This window comes from Zootoca vivipara, chromosome 9, assembly GCF_965207765.1.
Source record: "Zootoca vivipara chromosome 9, rZooViv2.hap1.1, whole genome shotgun sequence".
NCBI lineage: Eukaryota > Metazoa > Chordata > Lepidosauria > Squamata > Lacertidae > Zootoca > Zootoca vivipara.
In genome coordinates this window covers 56,928,194-56,947,958 of record NC_142592.1, presented here as the reverse complement: position 1 = coordinate 56,947,958, position 19,765 = coordinate 56,928,194, and the positions used below count along the sequence as shown (strand labels likewise).

The following is a 19,765-nucleotide window of genomic DNA, read 5'->3' as shown; positions in this document are numbered from 1 at the left end:
TGCCCTCCATTTTTCCCAGCATCAGGGTCTTTTCCAGGGAGCCTTCTCTTCTCATGAGGTGGCCAAAGTATTGGAGCCTCAGCTTCACGATCTGTCCTTCCAGTGAGCACTCAGGGCTGATTTCCTTAAGAATGGATAGGTTTGATCTTCTTGCAGTCCATGGGACTCTCAAGAGTCTCCTCCAGCACCATAATTCAAAAGCATCAATTCTTCAGTGATCAGCCTTCTTTATGGTCCAGCTCTCACTTCCATACATCACTACTGGGAAAACCATAGCTTTAACTATAGCTTGGCTTGTTGCTGAATTTAAATCAGCTTCCTTATTTTGTAGTAGCGTGCTTGTTAAGACTTCGAAAGTGATGCTGTACCATGGAACAAAGGATGCCACAAACTTACAATAGGAAAATGAATACTGTACATTTTCTAAATAAGATTATGATGTGACTGTAATATTTAAAATCAAGTGCTTTTTCACTTTGTGTGTGTGACTGAGATATCTATATATCTATATCTATGTAGAAATAGAGCTAGTCTTTCAGATGCTAAAAGTCATGAGAGAGAGAGAGTTGGCCATGCGATCCAAAACTCAGTGAGCCCAGATAATATTAGCAAGTCTCAATTTCAGCCGATTACCAGTTGTTGTTTTTCCAGGTGCCTATGACGTCTAAGAAAATGTTACAAGCTCTTTCTGAGCAGCTGTGTTCAAAAATAGTTTGCATATACTGTAAAGCGCTGGGCTGTGTGAAATAGTCCATCTGTCAAGTTTAATTTCCCCCCCACTTTGGGTCAGATCTTGGCTAGAGCTCTAAATAGACAGTTTCCCAACATTATGTGCCAAAGATCTCTACACTCAGTTGACCCTCCTTTGAGTCACAAATAAATGCCGACTGCTGTGACAAGTGTGCCACCCACTTTGCAGACAAGAATCACTCATAGGCTTTAGGTCCACAAATTTGGTGATGGAGTCTGCTCTCAGGATATAGAGCAGTAGCGGCTGAAAGTCTGGTGGCCGGCCAGAGCTTGTCGGTGGACTTCAACACCCATCAGCCCCAGCCAGCATGACCAATGGTCAGAGATGATGGGAGTTGAAGTCCAGCAACATCCAGAGTGCCACAGGTTCCCCACCTCTGGTATACAGCCTCATCTGTGCCATTATGTTACCTGAATGATGTGTGCTAACAGTATCCTATGCATTTGGTGAGGAGTGTCCCCATACCCTCCAACATTTCTCCAAATAGGGACATCCTATGCAATAATAATAATAATAATAATAATAATAATAATACAGTAATAATAATATTTATACCCACCCCATCTGACTGGGTTGCCCCAACCGCTCTGGGTGGCTTCCAACATGTATAAAAAGGGGGCGGGGAATTACACATTAAAAAACTTCGCCATGCAGGGCTGCCTTCAGATGCCTTCTAAAGGTTGTATAGTTACTTATCTCCGTGGCTCAGGTGTCACATAAAACCATACCCTCCAACATTTCTCCAATGAAAATAGGGACATCCTAAGGAAAAGCGGGGCATTCTGGGAGCAAATCGGAAACTGGGATGGCTTCTCTAAATCAGGGACACCCCTGGAAAATAGAGACACTTGGGGGGGCGGTATGTCACAGCTGTCACCACCATCGCTTAGGACAAGTGCTGGCTCATCCTCTTCCCTGAGCTCAGCAGCAACACCAGCACTGGTGGGGGGAAAGAGCCACATTCCAGGATCAAATCAGAAGCTGGGGTAGCTCTCGTAATTCTGTGACTGTCCCTGGGAAATCGGGAGACTTGGAGGGAATGAAAACGCATTGCTGCTAGACAGGCTTGAGGTCTAGTACTGCTTATGAAATGTGACATATATACGGTCGCAGAGAGAAGCAAAAGTGTATCCGAGGACTTCTGAAGCATTTGAGAGCTCTGAGCCACTACAGAGCATTGTTACTATGCTATGGCAATTAATCAAATGCAAATGCATGTGGATTACAGATATTTATGGCAATGGAGCCCTTCAGCCGGGGTGGCCCATAATCTGGACTGTGCGACCTCCATCATGAATTGCATGGTCTGCTAGCCTGGAAATCTAAGGCATTCATCCTAATAGGTTTATGTGCCCTCGTCACTGATGCCACCATGAGTTTCCCAGTCTTCTGTGAAGTTTTAATTGCCCGAAAGCATTTCAGGGGACACTTCACGATCCATCAGTGGCATCAAAGAGGGAGACCACCCGGTGGAGAGTTCTGAATGCGGTGAACAGAATGTCCTCCCACGAAGGGCTTCCGTATTCTAAGGCAGCAATCCAGGCGATTGTTGATGCGTTCCTCTGTGTGGGTGACAGAGGAATGGAGGTTTTTAGAACTCTATGAAGGACAGCCCTTAACCTCTATCTGTATAAGGGAAATGCCTCTTCGAGAGAAGGGAAAGGCGTGTGACATCTCTGAGAAGCTGCAGAAGTTCTGGAAAAAAAGTGAGACGGAATTTGTATTTCTGTTGCTGTGTTCTCTTTTTTTCTTCTTCAAAATAATCTTTATTTAATTTAAACATTTACAACCAGATATATTTCGCTTACATCAATTTTCCTCCAACTTTGTTTCACATAGAACAAAACTCTTCAAAACCTAAGAAAAAAGGTAAAAGAAGAAAAGAAAAAAGAAAAGAAAAAGCTACAATAGCTAAAAAGACAAAAGAAAAAAATGCATTTGTGTTCTCACCTTACATATCTTGTAAGCCTTACTGTTCTTGCCATATTGATCAGTCCCCTGGGTGGGGTGTGGGTGTGTGTGGAATCATTAAGATAGCACTTTTTTTTCCGATTAATATTTGCGAAATATACACCGGTGGTTGCCAACTCCGTCTCTTTGCAACAAGTAAAAACATGTCTTCCTGTTAAGTTAAGCAGTATTATGGTCTGCAAAGCAGGTAAAATAAACCCCTGGTTTGGCCAAGGCCCACCATTAGTGTGTTGATCCTGTTTGCTGGCTCCTGTTCTGTTTGTGCCCCTGCCTCGTGGCCCAGAATTTTTGAAACCAAACGTTGGTAATTCTGCACCTGACTCTTTTTGTCCTATCCTCATAAATGGAAGCAAGAAACAACCTTTCTCCTTCATAAGAATTTGGTGCGAAGGAAAAAAAATCCTCATCTTCAGTTTTGTTTGGTTTTTATTTTGTGTGGGACATCTGTGGATATGTTCAAATGTTCTGCAAATTTGTCAGCGCAAACTTTTCAGAATACAGATAGGTAACCAATTTGCCCCTGCTGCAATCTTTTAATCTAGGAAAGAAGCTACATAAATTGCGCCGGGCTCTTGCTATGATGATTTATCCTGAGAATTTTACTCACTCCATTAGCTCCCCATCAGGTAAGCAACATAAATATCACTTACAGTATATTACTACAATCAGCGTTGGAGGCCCCACTGTCAAACATACCTTTAGGAAAAGACTTTTAAGTTGTGGTATCCTGTTTGCAGAATACTTTATCATCACGCATCATAGTTGCCTCCAAAGAATCCACCCACAGAGCTACAATTCCCAGCACCTTTAAGGAACTACAGTTCCTTTAAATACAGTGCTTTAAATACTTGATGGGTGTACACAGGCTGAGTGGCTTTTTGATGCAGCTTTGAAAACCTTTTTCTTTTTTATTTCCCAAGCCTTTTCTCATTCTGATGAAAGCTGTCTGCTGATTTTACTGCTTATTTATTTTATCTGCTCTCTTGCATTTGCACTGTTCATATTTTTTACTGCATGCTTTTCATTATTATGTCTTTGAATTCACAAGGTGACAAAGAAGTTTTTCTAAAGCTAAGAGGCAGTGTAAAAACTGTATTTTTTTAAGTGGTTCCAATGGGCTTCAATTACAAAGAGGGTAGATTTTGGTTGGACATTAGGAGGAACCTCTAGACAGTAAGAACAGTTCCATATTTTAGTTAATGACTTAGAGGAGTGGTGGGCTGCAAATTCATCTATTGAGGATGCTTGTAGCTCTAGAGTTTCCACCCTGAGCAGAGAATTAGATGGAAATAGCCTACAAGGCTCCTTCCAATGATGTGTTTATGTGAAATTCAGAGTTTTGTCCCACTTCCTGGTGATTTAGCAGATGCAAACAGGGTCACTATGGTGTATCTTTAACCCCACTATTGTCAGATAATTATTGTTGCAATCCTAAAGTCACTTACTAGGCCATGTGGAGAATATAGTATGCTGGATCAGACAAAAGTCTGTTTGTCCCAGTATTTCTCTTCCATCAGCAGACAACACATGCCTTATGAAAAAGCAGAAGCAAGTTATGGTTTAAAGAAAACAGTCTTATCCTGTTGTCTGTCCCCTGTGTTTGGTAGATGGGCAGGACTTCTGAATACAGACGTCCTCCATTATTTTGCCTAATCCCTGCCTCCCTGCCATGAAAGCTTTTGGACATCATCACTGTAACTTGTGGTTATGAGTTCCACAAGGTAATGGAATAAGTTTGCCTTTAGGTTGGGGAACCCTTTGGAAATGAGGTGTTGCTGACATCAGAAATCCATGTGGTTTCAAGCAACAACAACAAAATGCATGTGTTGCATTCTAAACTGAACAAAAGACTTAAAAGATTCTGTGGATGCATGATATGGCGGTATGTCATTCAAAAAGTCACAGGTGCCTAGCTAGACAGGTATTGATTGCAGTGTAAACAGAACATCAGGTGCCAGGACAGAAGTGCTAGCGTTATAACCAGGAAAGTGAATGCATGCTACTCAAGTGATCATTTACACTTCTTAGGAGTTTTCTAGAAGGAATGATGGGCTTAACAGCTGTGGGATCTCCACAAAGAGAAGAGGAAAAAGTAGCCAAGTCTGACAGATGGAAAGATTCACCTACTTAGGCTCTCATGACTTGAGGAGAATTACCAGAGTTAATGTACGGAGTAAGCTTTTAAAAGCAAAAATGGTTCTATGGCCCTCTGGTGGCATTTTATGAGCTACAACATGCTGTAATAAAATTTAAATATACTGTACACTGATGGGCAAAGGGTCAACCGTACTGACTGAAAACCACTTCCGCAACACACTTATTTATGACAATATTTGGGGGCATGGTCCATCTAAGGAAGCTCACAACATAATACAAACACAGTGAATAAAGGCAATCTGAATGTTATCAAAATTGGCCAAAGACTGCCTTGAGACTGTCAGAGTTTTGCAGGAGGGATTCAAAGGCCTACCGAAATATTCGGGTTTATGCAGTTAAAGTGACTTATGTACAGGAGCAGCACCAAGTCCACCCACACTAAACTGGCCTGTGGAAGTGCCCCAAGAAAGAGCTATTGCACTCATGTCCTGCTCCTCATATGAGAAACAAGATAGCAGGCCCTTGGTCTGATCCAGTAGGGCTCAAATGTTCTTTGCAATAAGCTCCACTGGATTCAACGGGGCTGACGTCAGCGGTGGAGGAAGCTGCTCGGGCGTCCAGGGTGGGACGAGCCACCCATAGGGGCGAGGGTGGGGCGCACCATGGGGCCTCCAGAGTCTGCCTGCCTCCTCCCACTCAGCCACCCTACAGCTGGGGGAAGGCAGCGGGGGAACCATTTGGGCAGCGCAGAGCCTGCGCGCGCCCAAGCCACCGTGTCTCTCCCAGGAGAGACGCGTGGCTCGGGCGCACTGCAGGCCCCACAGTGAGTGCTGCCTGGCATTTTGTCACCCTCGGTGGTGACACCTGGGGTGTCCCACCCCCACCGCATCCCCTTCCTCCACCCCTGTCTGAAGTCCCAAGCAAGTTTTGCATAGGGCCTTAATAGCTGCTGGATCCAATTGGACAATCAATCATAATGAAACTAATTTGCATGTACAGCCTGATTGGTTGGCACTGCTCTCTACTTCAGTGCTTGCCGGGCTGAAGAAACAATGGGAACTCCCATCACTTGCCACCCTGGTGGTTTCCCCCCATGACCCACCTTAGACAGTGGCAAAACGCCGCCATCTTTCCTGAATCCATCCTCATTCACCCTGGGGATGAAGTTTTGAAACCATGGCAGCGGAAGCCTCTTCCTGAGAGCCAATGTAGTCCTCCTCTAATGGGAAATGCCCAAAATGTTAACATAGCAAGCCGTCAGCGTGAAGAATAAGCCCAATGGAATGATCCAGTCTTCCTCCAAGTCCAAAGTAATTGTTGCTCTGGGGAAAAACGGTAATAACGGTCGCCTTTTGGTGAGTCTGGGTAAACACTGGGGTGGGGGGAGATGCAGTTCGTTCCGTAGAGACAACAATGCTTGATTTAAGAACAGGGTTAGCCACTAGTTTCCCCAGAGCTTTGGATCATGGCCACTCCCACCTCACAATGGGTGTTTGTATCCCAGAAATTCTAATGCCCACATATGTTTGCTGCTGGATCGACTCGGATGGTATGTCATTTATCAGAAAGATTTCAGGATGACAAAGTAAAGACCCCTTCATAGTCTGTTTAACTCATTGCTGTTTTTTCCCCTTTTCTTCCTGTTTTGTGGGGTGAAGGTTTTGCTGGGATAGTATGCAATGAATTTTAATATTTTTAATTATTGCCGAGTTTATATTTGTGTAAAGGCATGGTCCTCACAATAAACGGATTTGTTAATAAATTTTTTTATCAGTTTTGTTAAGCTTATATTCTGCCCTTCCTCTGAAGAGCTCAGCACAACATACATTTTACTTGTTTCACAACATACTGCATAAAAATTATATACCTCTTGATTGTAAAAATAAAATAAAATGCAGGGCTTCCCTCCTCTTTTTTAATCATGACAACCTGGTGAAATAACCTGAGAAATAGTGCAGGCTCAAGGTCACGTAGTGAGCATCATTTGAGTGGGTATATATATATAGCTGCTCCATCACAACACAGACTGCTCATCTTTAACATTTGGAGGGAAGGAAGCTATAGCAGACATGACAACTTCAGTGGGTGCCAGAAAGCAGACCCTCCAAATGTCCCTATTTTCCAGGGACAGCCCCGCCTTTACAAAAGCCATCCCGGTTTCTGATTTGATCCCAAAATGTCCCGCTTTTCCTTAAGACGTTTCTATTTTCATCAGAAAAATGTTGGAGGGTATGGAGTTATGTGACCCCTGAGCCAAGGAGATAAGTAACTATACAACCTTTAGAAGACATCTGAGGCAGCTCTGTAGTTTTTAAATGTTCAGTGTTTTATTATGTTCTCTATATAGGTCGGAAGCTGCCCAGAGTGGCTGGGGCAACCTAGTTGAATGGGCAGGGTATAAATAATAAAAGACTTGTTGTAGTTTTTAAAAAGAAATGAGACAGTGTGAGTGATTTCAAGCCTCAATATCGATGGAAAAGTTTCCCAGTATGAAAAGGCATAGCCTGTTTTTTATTGATTTTATTGATTTATTTATTGATTTATTATTGATTTTATTGATTTTTTTATTGATTTATTGATTTACTTGCTGCACTTATATTCCACCTTCCTTCTGAAATTGGTATGCTGGGCTCTACCCTGCTCCCCGCCCCCCCACATAAACATGACATCCTCACAACACCCCTGTGAGGTAAGTCAGCCTGAATGATAGTTACAGACTCAGGGCCACCCACTGAGTTTCATGTTTGAATGGGGACTTGAACCCGGGTTTCCCATCTTCTGCTTCCACTGGGCGACGGAGCTATTTGCGGCCGTTAATTGGGCCATGATTGCCTCCAAACACAATTGCTTTCTGTTCTCTGCACTTCCAGTGACCACAGAACGCATCATGTCTTCTACGAAGCCAGAACCGACTCCTACGTCTTCAGAGACCTCTGAGGAAAGTATCGAGAATGAGGTAGTTGTGTATTCAAGCTCGTTTGCATGCCATGGGTGGCATCCAATAAAAACAGTTTTTAACTATGCGATGTAACTTCCCCAACCTTCCCCCCAACTCTCCAAAGCAGGGAGCCCAGGGAGGGGAAATTAGATGGCACAGCTTAAAGTTGTTGCATTAGCACAAGTGTTTAGATGAATACTCCCCACTTTGTTTCTGTCTAAGGATGTTCTGGCTGTTCTTTTCTTCCTCCTGTTCCCCCCCCCCCTGGGCTACACTCCCTTTCGCTTTCTTATTCTCTCCTCGATGATCAGATTACCCATCTCTCCAGGTTTTGCAATGCCTTCTCAACCCCCCAAAGGTGCACAAATAAAGGTGTATTTTGTTTTTGAAAGAACCTCATACAAAATGCATGTTTTAAGGGGAGAATGCACCGGAAAAAATGTGTGTTTTACAAGCAAAGTATGTACAAAATGTGTGAAAGTTTATATGTGGGTTTTGGGAGGGGCATTCTTCTGGAAAATCTGGAAAGGCATGATGGAATGCCCCTATGATGGAGCATCAAGCAAAGGTGACTGGTCCGTCCATCCCTCACTTGCAACAGAATCTAAGAACCACAGTATGAAAGGCAGGTCACTAGGAGAATCTCAGCAGATCTCAAAGCATAAACTTGATCTAAACATGTGTATTTTAGGTTGTTTTGTCTTTGTTTTTAATGTTGTTTTTGGAAGTCACTTTGAGTTTCATTTTTGAAAAGCAAGTGACTAATAAATATAATAAATGTTTAAAATAAAATTATAAAGTCCACCCAAACACAAAGAGTTGCTAACTTCGGGTTATAGTATTGACTTGTATTACAAATCGTGGCCTCTGCCAGTGTGGTGTGGGGGTTAAGAACGGTAGACTCGTAATCTGATAAACCGGGTTTGTGTCCCCGCTCCTCCACATGCAACTGCTGGGTGACCTTGGGCTAGTCACACTTCTCTGAAGTCTCTCAGCCCCACTCACCTCGCAGAGTGTTTGTTGTGGGGGAGGAAGGGAAAGGAGAATGTTAGCCGCTTTGAGGCTCCTTCGGGTAGTGATAAAGCGGGTTATCAAATCCAAACTCTTCTTCTTTTGTGATATGGTATTGTCGTGCCATCTAATTGCCATAGTGTGGACGTGTTGTTTTGTTTGAACTGTGTTCTGAATGGTTTATTTATTTATTGTACAACTGATGGCTTAAATGACAAAGATTTGGCTTTGGTTTCCATGTCAGAATGTCTTGAAGAGAGTTGGCAGCCTCCCCTTGGTGTGCTCTGTCTGCGACTTGGTTTCTTCAAACTACACCTCCATCAAGAGAAAAAGCTCCTACCTTCAGACAGTGTGTGGCGGGGCAGAGAAAGGCATGAAGACCATCACAGGAGCTGCCATCAACAAAGCACAGCCAATTCTGACTACATTTGAACCTCAGAGTGAGTAAAGCTGAGGCAGAGGGCTGTATTTTGTGCGCACGCTAAATGCAACAAGCTAGGATTGGCCGAAGAGATTGCAACGAGCAAGTCTTGTCAAGCTAGCCCACAATCGCCCTCAAATTGCTACTGCTATCAACACACACAACAATCTGTTCAAGCTTCTCTGGGTTTAGGAGTCCTTCCTACATTAGAAATGAGGTCTAGCGCAGTGCAGGAACTTCCTGGAAAACCTGTAGACCAGTAAACGGATTCTAGTCAGCGGCGAAGCGTGACTCCAACAGGCCCAGGGTGGGAGGGGACATGCACCTGACCACGCAGGGGGGGGGGCAAGCAGCAGAGAACAAAGGCATCACGCAACCAACCCCCACTGCTGCTGGAGCAACCCCAGCCCCTTCTGGCACCCCCTTCCCCAGATCTGAGCCTTGCAAGGCTGCTCAGTGTGGGGACACGGCATAAACGAAAGTCACCTGGCTCGGTTGCTGTGCTTGTGTTTTGAAAGACACTCGCTTCTGCAGGGTGCCTGTTTGTGCGTGGTGTTTTCCTGTGGACGGTTCTGCTTTCAAGTTCGCCCCCGCCCCACATCTCCAGTGGGGTGGAGTCAGGCTTCGCCCCCCCCCCAGCTCCCCAATTCAGTGCCAGCCACTCCCAGTTCAGGATGGTAGTGCCGGGAGGCAGGCACACAGCGCACTCAGAGTCAAGCGCCAACACCGGGGAAGCGGTGTGCCCACCTCCCAGCTGGTTGGCCATTTTGTCACGCCCCTCATTGATGACACCCAGGGCGACCCGCACCCCCCTTCCTACACCACTGATTCTAGTAAGTCCCTGTTCTACTTTGCTCAGTAGTCCACCAAGAAAAAACAGGGGGATCTGCTTCTGAATTTGGTTGTTACAGACAGAAATCGAAAACTGACCAGCCAAATAATCACACCAGCGGTGGAAAAAGTAAAGGTTTGTTCAGATGGCAGTAAGAAATTACAGGGGAATCAAGTTCAAAACCCTGTACAAAAGTTGTGTTGGGTAATTTCTTGCAGGTTAGAAATGCGGTTGATGTTTTCCTGATTTCCTTTATGAACATAGGCCGGCCCTCAGTATCTTGGCCATTGTTGCAATCTTTGAGGGATGTGAGATTCCAGGGGTTTCAGGCACTGACTCGGGGTTTATGTTTCCTTTGGAATGAGGGACAGCGGAGACTGTGCCTTTAAAAAGCAGGTTTTCATGGGGAAAGCTCTGGAGCAAAAAAATAAAAAATAAAAAGGATGCTTGGACACAGAGCTTTAAAGTGTTGTCCATGCCTGGAAGGGGACCCAGGTGGCACTGTGGGTTAAACCACTGTGCCTAGGGCTTGCTGATCAGAAGGTCAGCGGTTCGAATCCCTGTGACGGGGTGAGCTCCCGTTGCTTGGTCCCAGCTCCTGCCAACCTAGCAGTTCAAAATGCAAGTAGATAAATAGGAACCGCTACAGCGGGAAGGTAAACGGCGTTTCCGTGTGCTGCTCTGGTTTGCCAGAAGCGGCTTTGTCATGCTGGCCACATGAACTGGAAGCTATACGCCAGCTCCCTCGGCCAATAATGCGAGATGAGCGCGCAACCCCAGAGTCGGTCACGACTGGACCTAATGGTCAGGGGTCCCTTTACCTTTTTTTACCATGCCTGGAAAGCGCGAGGGAAAGGTAAGTGTGGATAAGCCCATAGAAAAATAAAACGGACATTGGGAAAATGAGGGACTGAGAGAAAGAACAATTGATAGATTTTCACCCTACCAGTATTTTGTAACCATTGCCAAAGTTACTTGTGTGGTTTCTTGGCATAATATTTTTGTTACAAATAAGTCAAAGCTCAATTGTTTTAGTAAGACTGAAAGGGTCTCATGACAGCAACCATAACAAAAACCTAAGTGTCTTCCTCTCTCTGTCTCTCTCCTTAGTTGCAACAGCAAACAGGTATGCCTGTCGGGGCTTAGATACAATGGAAGAGAAGATGCCCATCCTTCAACAGACGGCTGATCAGGTAAGCAGCTGTCTGCCTCCCAGAAGATTGTAAACATTTAGAATAAGTCTCTGGGCACTTTGCAACATCTTAAAAACATCACAAATAGAGGTGAAGAATGCCACAAAAGACCCACAGTTCAAAGCAGCCCCAAACCAAGAGAAACACAGAGGGCAGATACATTGGACAAAAGATATTGGTCATAATATAGATATGGAAGCATGGGAATGACTGTGGAATACAGACATAAAATTTACAGCATGTTATTGGTCTAACGGAAAATTATATGAAAATGTTCTATTGATGGTACCCAACACTGAGTAAATTGGCAAAAATGTATAAATCCAAATAAATAAGTGTTGGAAATGTAAAGAGAAAGAAGGTTCTTTTTATCATATGTGGTGGTCTTGTAGTAAGCTTAAAGCTTACTGGGAAATGGTGTTTAAAATAACATTTAGGGGGAAAGCAAACCCAGAAGCATTCCTTTTGGGACAGAACTACCCAAACCTTCTAGAACTACCCAAACCTTCTAGAAATTTATTCATGTATGCTACTACAGCAGCAAAAATGTTACTCGCCCAAAAATGGAAAGAAGAAGTCGTCCCAGGAAAAGAAGAATGGATACAAAGCTTATGGAATATGCAGAAATGGCGAAACCTAGCCGAAAAATAAGAAATCAAGATAACAAACTTTGTATAAAAGAATGGGAATGGTTTACTGAATATTTACAAATAAACTGTAAACAGATAAGAACATGGCAGGATTATTGTAATAACCTGAAGATTTATAAGCGTATATATTTAAAGTAGATGAATAAAGGAGCAAATTAAGTTAATTTGGATGTGCAGAGAATATTAAAAATAAATTTAAGGAACTGCAGGAAGAGGGGGAAGGAAGCCAAGTTTTGAAATGTTAAAATGATCATAAAATTATTGAAATGTATAAAATTGAAAATCATAAATAATTTTTTTAATTAAATAATAAAAAAAACCCACAGAGGTAAACTCGGGTCGCATCCCACGCACCATAAATTTAGAGCACATGCCTTCCTTGCAGTGAAGCCAGAGCACTGCAGTTTGCCCCTCTCAGAGCTACAATTCCCAGTACCCAAGACAAGCTAGCTTCCAATATTACCTCCAGGGTGTGTCTTCTGACTCTTGCAGGTTGTCTGTGGTACGAAGGAGATGATGTCTTCTAAAGTCACATGTGCAAAGAGCGCCATGACCCGCAGGCTATCGGGGATGGTTGACATGACCAGAGACGCTGTCCAGGGTAGCGTGAGGACCACAACCTCCATGGTGACTGGTAGTATGAGCCTGTTGATGGGGACGAGAGTTGGCCAGATAGCCAAGACCGGCGTGGACACCGTGCTGGGCAGGTCCCATGCATTTATAGATCACTATCTCCTGGTTGCCGATGAAGATATGGGTAAGGGCTCCCTAGAGTGCTTGCTTCCTACCTGTAAAGAGTGGGGTTTTTTTATCTTAATGATACGTGCAGACAAAGTACCACCAAGATTTAGACCTGGGGTGGGAGAAACCTTTCAGCTCAAGTGCCACATTCCTTTCTGGGCAAATTCTGGTGGTCACATGCCTTGGGGGGGGGCAATTACAGAGGCAAAGTACCCCTTTGGGCAGTAGACTAGTTCCTACACATACCCAGTGCTTTTTTCCAGCCAGAGCACATTTCCGGCACCTCTCAGGTGGGCACCATTGCGGGCCAGCATTCCCCCCCACCTGCTTCTTGCCTTCGTGCACTTCCGCAAAGCCCCAAACAAACATTTCAAGTCAAAACAGAAGCTGGCCAGTGTATGCAAGTCTACACTTTTTTTTTAGATCTATGACTCTGTAGTTTTTAGTGGCGAATGCTGCTGTTGTCAAACAGCTGTTCAGGGCTGCCGCCATGTTGCCATGCGACTTACAATTTCATGGTGAGTTCTGGCACCAATTTTTCTTGATAAAAAACGCTGCACGTACCAGGCAAGCAAGAGGCAATACCAGACCTCAAGGACGCATTCTGCACTGGCAAACAAGGCCAGTGAGGGGTGTAGCTTGGGGAGAGGATGTGTGGCATGAGGATAGCCCTGAGGGCCACATAGAGAGGACTGGAGGGCCATATTTATCCCCCAAGCCTGAGATTCCATGCTCCTGATTTAGACAAAATGTCTAAGGCTGGGTCAGCCCCACGAGCATCTTTCCACAACTTTATGCTCCTCTAGTGTTGGATTTTAAAAACAAACACACAAATGTGTATACATGCTCCATTAATTGTGAAGACTCTACCACTTAGATGTACCAAATTTATTATGGAGCCTGACCACTCACAAGGGGGGGTCAGCGTCTGTGAAAATATTAAGCCCTAGACGAAATGATCCCTCCCCAGCTCACTGTCCTATCTGTAGGTAGCAAAATGGGAAGAGAAATTTCAGAAATTTTGCAAAGGGGGCAGGCAATGTAGTGAAATGAGGGTCATATTGGAGGCAGCAAGGAGAGATTTGCCTGGTGGCTAGCAGGTACCATCACCCCGCCCCTCCAACCTCACTTCCCAAAGTCATCTTGAAAGATAAGTGATGAAATAGCATAATTCCCAGGACATATCTCTGCAAGTGTGGGTAGGGAATGGCAGCCAGACTAACTGGCAGGTCCCGGAGATTTTCTGGGGAGTGGTGACTGGGAAAAGTAAGGCATTTCACCCTCTTTCACCCCCACGCACGTTTTCAGCTGCAGTGGGGAAAACACATACGACTGTGTGGTATTCTGCTAAGTTTTACTCAGAGTAGACCCACAGAAATCAATGGACCCACTGTGGTTACATGAAAAGCTCTAAACAATGGCTCCACCATTCGGGCATAAAATGTGATTACAATTTAACTTATAAAATGGTCCCCAAGAATGCAAACATGGTTAATCCCCAGCGTAGGGAAACATTGTGTACATGGCAACTGGCTCATGGAGATGTCTCCTGGCCATGGATCCCAACACCTCGCAAAAATAACTGGGGCCACCTTGAACATGGGGCTGCTGCAACCTCCAGCCGCAACCTTCTGTCTCCCTTTACGACCACACAGTGATGTTTCTTTCGTTTCAGATGAGATTCGGCCATGTCCTGAATGTGGAGTGGGGGATTCTGGGGAGGAAGTGCAGGCGCAGATCAGGTGTGAAGGGTACGTGGTCTGCTTGCTTTCCTTGCTGAACAAATTCCAACACTACGCTTCGAGGCAGTCTCAGCGCCGCATCAGCCACACGTGCCAGAGCCTCCAAAAGGTCACGGAAAACTGCTATGCGGTAAGCGCACATTTCCCCTGCCTCTTCATTCCCCTTCCTACGTCGCTCTGGGCTGGGAGAAAACAATCACATCTCCTTTGGAAACAAAAAGTTTCAGTGAGGCTGAAATGTTTCTTAGATTAGCCCTAAGGATGGTGTGTGTGAGAGAGAGGGCGGGGAAAGGGGGGGGAGAATTGTGTCATCAAGGTCAAATTCTACACCAGAACTTTCCAAACTTTTCATGTTTGTGACCCACTTTTTAGATATGCATCATTTAATGATACAGTAATTCAGTTTACTAGCAAACCAGAAGATAAACTAAAGGAAGGTAAAAGGTAAAGGACCCCTGGATGGTTAAGTCCAGACTGCGATGCTCAACTTGCTTTCAGACCGAGGGAGCCGGCGTTTGTCCACAGACAACTTTCTGGGTCATGTGGCCAGCATGACTAAACCGCTGCTGGTGCAATGGAACACCGTGACGGAAACCAGAGTGCACGGAAACATCATTTACCTTCCTGCCGCAGCAATACCTATTTATCTACTTGCACTGTCGTGATTTCGAACTGCTAGGTTGGCAGGAGGAACAGGAGCTGTTGGGTGGACTCGAACTGCAAGCCCAAGAAGCTCAGTGATTTAGACCACAACACCACCTATGTCCAGAGGTTAAACTAACCCCTTTCTAGCCCTGGGAAGAGCATGGGGAGCTTTCACACAACACACCTACACACTGCAATCGACACAGTATTGTTTGGAAAGCTCTAGTTTAGACATACACACACACTGCAGAATTAGAAGTACACAGCCATGTAAAGAGAGAGGGGAGAGCATAAGACCATTGAGTCCACAAACTAAAATAAATGCATGGGAAAGGGAATTTATGCTCCAAATTTAAACAGCACTAAATGCAAGCACTAAATGGGGAAGGGTGACCAGGACACTAACAGTGCACTCCTGATTTCCCCACTGCAAGTGTGCACCTTGCATTTGGCACTGTTCGGATTCCCGGGTGGATCTGACCCTGGCAGCCTGGCTTGCGTATGGCACCCAAAATCCACATGCTGGCCAGTTCCTGGGTGCCTCAGCAGCATGATCCAGAGTTCAGTAGGTTCACAGCACAAAGTTAAGTGTGACCACCTCCCTGTAAGCTGATCCACAGTAAAAAAAGAAAAGAAAAAAAGCATTACTGTCGGAGCAGGGGCTAGTGGAAAAGTTGGCAACTTCATCCTTGTATTATGTCACATCGGCCGTGTCAAAATCTCTCTTTAAGTGTGGAGAGGCCATAGCTCAGTAGCAAGAGAAATGCTTTGCATGCAGAAGGTTGCAGGTCTGTGTCCTGGCATCTTGAGATAAGGCTAGCAAAGACTCCTGCCTGAAACTCTGGAGAGCCAGTGCCAGCCAATTACCTGTTGTTTTTTAAAAAATTATTACATTTATGTAACACCTTTTTTCAAGGTGGTGCACATGGGTCTTCCTTTTCCCATTTTATCCTCACAACAATCAGGTCAATGATCTCTGACGGGCTAGGGACAAAAGTGAGAGCTGTTTCCTAGTTCTGCTAGATCTCTCAGCGGCTTTTGAGACCATCGACCACAACATCCTTCTGGACTGTCTAGAGGGGCTGGGAGCTGGGGGCACTGTTATGCAGTGGTTCCGCTCCTTCCTCCTGGGCTGTATTCAAAAAGTGGTGGTCGGGGATGAGTGTTCAGACCCCTGGGCTCTCACTTGTGGGGTGCCTCAGGGTTCCGTCCTCTCCCCCATGCTTTTTAACATCTACATACAGCCGTTGGGAGAGATCATCAGGGGTTTGGGCTGGGTGTTCATCAGTATGCGGATGATACCCAGCTCTACTTCTCTTTCAAATCAGCACCAGTGAAGGCGGTGAAGGTCCTGTGTGAGTGTCTGGAGGTGGTTGGAGGATGGATGGCGGCTAACAGATTGAGGTTGAATCCTGACAAGACAGAAGTGCTGTTTTTGGCGAACAGGAGGCGGGCAGGTGTGGAGGACTCCCTGGTCGTGAATGGGGTAACTGTGCCCCTGAAGGACCAGGTGCGCAGCCAGGGAGTCATTTTGGACTCACAGCTGTCCATGGTGGCGCAGGTCAATTCTGTGTCCAGTGCAGCTGTTTACCAGCTCCATCTGGTACACAGGCTGAGACCCTACCTGCCCACGGACTGTCTCGCCAGAGTGGTGCATGCTCTGGTTATCTCCCGCTTAGACTACTGCAATGCGCTCTACGTGGGGCTACCTTTGAAGGTGACCCGGAAACTACAACTAATCCAGAATGTGACAGCTAGACTAGTGACTGGGAGCAGCCACTGAGACCACATAACACCGGTCTTGAAAGACCTACATTGGCTTCCAGTATGTTTCCGAGCACAATTCAAAGTGTTAGTGCTGACCTTTAAAGCCCTAAACGGCCTCGGTCCAATATACCTGAAGGAGCGTCTCCACCCTCATCATTCTACCCGGACACTGAGGTCCAGCACCGAGGACATTCTAGCTGTTCCCTCACTGTGAAAAGCCAAGTTACAGGGAACCAGGCAGAGGGCCTTCTTGGTACTGGCTCCTGCCCTGTGGAACGCCCTCCCACCAGATGTCAAAGAGAACAATAACTACCAGACTTTTAGAAGGCATCTGAAGACAGCCCTGTTTAGGGAAGCTTTTAATGTTTGGACTACTGTATTTTAATATTTTGTTGGAAGCCGCCCAGAGTGGCTGGGGAAACCCAGCTAGATGGGCAGGGTATAAATAAATACATACATACATACATACATACATACATACATACATACAACCCTGTCAGGTAGGTTGACTGGCCCAAGGTCACCCAGTGAGCTTCATGACTGAGTGGGGAATAATAGAAGCCCCATCTCCCAGGTCTTTGTTCAACACTCTAGAATTGTGGGATATCAGAGCTGGAAGGGATCCCAAGGGTCATCTAGTCCAAACCCCTGCAATGCATCTCAGTAAAAGCATCCTTGACAGGTGACCATTCAACCTCTGCTAAAAACAACAACCTCGTAAGGCTTGGTTTCCAGAACTTTGATAATTTTGGTTGCCCTCCTCTGCACACGTTCCAGCTTGTCAATATCCTTCTTAAATTGTGGTGCCTGGAATTGGACACAGTACTCCCTCCAGCTGTAGTCTAATCCCGCCTTTCTCAACCTTGGGTCCCCAGATGTTGCGCAACAATTCCCATCATCCCTGATGCAGCACTGGTCCTGTTAGCTAGGGATGATGGGAGTTGTAGTCCAACAACCCAAGGTTGAGAGAGGCTGCTCTAATCACTCCATCACACTAGGTGGACCAAAGGTCATGACTTGGAATAAGTCTTCTCCCTATGTTATAAAAAAGATTCTATTTCCAATGGATGTCTGCATTTCAGGAATGGAAGGCTTGGCTTGCCGCCTTGTACTATACGGTCACACTCCCGCTGAGGACCATCTACCTGATCATCCTCTTCAGTGTGGAAGAATTATCCTCCCAGGTTCAAGAGAACGTCCCCCAGGTCTCTTACGCCCTCGAAGAACTCAAGATGGCCCTCTCCGCCCTGGAATGCCTGCAGGATCTCTGCCGAAGAATCTTCACCCGAGTGTGGGAGAGAATGTCCGAGGAGGAAAACCTGAACGCGCTTCTGAACTACGTGTCACAATCCTTGCCCTTTTGCTTCTTCACAAACAGCTGCAGATGCAGGACCTGCCCGGGCAGCGCCATAAGGGCCCTCAAGATCGCACGGAGCGGGCAGGCGTCTCGAGGCACCCTTTCTGGGCAGCAGGTATCCAGGATCAGCTTCCAGGCAGCAACAACCCCAACCACCTGAGCCCTCCCTGGGTCTTGTTCACCTGTAGAAGGCAGAGGGGGAAAGTGTGCAACGTGGACTTGAGGACATTTTAAAGGGCTTGGTTCTTAGATTAAATTCTAGGCACAACAGCAGCCTTGGCAGTAAATGAGTGAATTAGACCTTTGTGTGCATGTGTGTTTTTCTCGTGTCTGTCTCAGAAAGCCAAGGAAATTCTCTCTCTCTCTCTCTCTCTCGGCTGAGGGGAGATGAAAGGAATCGCAGCAGAAGTCCTTGTTCTAGGATCCCAAAAGACCCGGTTACGTTGTCAAGCTAAAAATATGCAGTATACATGTCCCAGTTCACCTCCTTCCCAAGTCATGGGATAGCTCCGTGAGAGGGCTCATGCTTAGCATTATACGGGCTGCAGCATATCCTGTAGGAAAGATTTCTGTATCAGGCAGCCGTCCAACATTCCTTTTAGGGTGGGGAGCTGCTTCAGAACATCCTTCTCTGGCAAAGATGGAGAGAACCTCCAGAGCTCCCATCACTCTGGACTGTTGGCTGAGGCTGTTGGGAGTCCAAAAACACCGGGAAGGCCACAAGTTCCCCAGCCTCGCCTTATACTATTTTGGTAACACCTGAAGATCGGGGACCACATGGTGCGGAGGACCCTGTAGTCCCAGTTCCTGGGAAGGGTGGCAGGAGCACCCTCAAAAGTGGGACGGGGAAGGCTGGCTGGGGCTGATGGGAGTTGGAGTCTAATGAGCCACAGCTTCCCCAGCCCTGCCCTAAAAGTATCATCCGGTGGGAGGGGAGCAGAGGTGGAGCGGTCCAGGGGGTCGAAAACTTATTGCAGCAGCGCCCCTGTCTCCAGGGCCCAAGAGACACACCCTATCAGCACGAAAGGAGAGCCTTTTCGCCACTGCATGCACCAAGGCTAAGCATTTAGGAACACTGAAAACACTAGGCGCTTCCATTTCAATAGACCTATGTGTAAGTTCTGTTACTTCCCTTGATTCTTCGCAACTCAAGCCACTCCAAAAGAAGGTATTGGAGAACTCCAAATCATCTGCCCATGCATGTGCCCAGTTCTAGCTGAAAGGGAACACATGGAGATTTTCATTGATCATTGCAATGCGCTCCTAATTATTATTATTATTATTGCAGAAGTTTATCATACAAGTTTATCTCACAAGAAGACGTGTGGCTGTGGCTCCCATGGTGGGACTCTGCACTTCTTCATTTCCTGCTGCACTACTGGCAAGGAGAAGAGGCTGTTCCCCTTGTTCATATTAGCTGTTGATGGAAAGATCTATTCACGGAGTAGCAAAACAGAAGTCGAGTTGAACTTGGTGGGCACGTCCTTGTCTGCTTCCTGATGTCAGGGGTGGAGGGCAACATTCCCTTTGGGGCAGGCTCCCGAGGGCCAGAGGCACAAATGGTTGAGGCAAAACATGTAAATGTTGCTTTCTAGAGTAACCCATGGCATTGCCTATACAGACTTGCACACCTATCTCTGTTCAAGGAC

The 19,765-nt window shown here is 45.9% G+C and overlaps 1 protein-coding gene across 1 annotated transcript; it reads left to right on the top strand.

Annotated features, from left to right (window-relative positions):
- The first annotated feature begins 2,390 nt into the window (after positions 1 to 2,390).
- On the top strand, positions 2,391 to 18,285 carry LOC118091185 (perilipin-3-like). The gene is made up of 8 exons (XM_035127858.3): positions 2,391 to 2,457; positions 3,265 to 3,348; positions 7,690 to 7,775; positions 9,013 to 9,208; positions 11,132 to 11,214; positions 12,357 to 12,621; positions 14,281 to 14,477; positions 17,842 to 18,285. The coding sequence occupies exons 1-8, from the start codon at positions 2,391 to 2,393 to the stop codon at positions 18,274 to 18,276; spliced, it is 1,413 nt and encodes a 470-aa protein (XP_034983749.3). The 3' UTR covers positions 18,277 to 18,285.
- Positions 18,286 to 19,765: the final 1,480 nt, after the last annotated feature.

What these genes read in the sequence shown, in the direction of transcription:
- LOC118091185 (XM_035127858.3), top strand. Translation starts at nt 2,391, where the DNA reads ATGCCTCTTCGAGAGAAGGGAAAGGCGTGTGACATCTCTGAGAAGCTG. An exon ending in AGGAAAGTATCGAGAATGAG is followed by an intron (nt 7,776 to 9,012) that starts GTAGTTGTGTAT and finishes TTTCCATGTCAG; the next exon opens with AATGTCTTGAAGAGAGTTGG. An exon ending in TTCAACAGACGGCTGATCAG is followed by an intron (nt 11,215 to 12,356) that starts GTAAGCAGCTGT and finishes TGACTCTTGCAG; the next exon opens with GTTGTCTGTGGTACGAAGGA.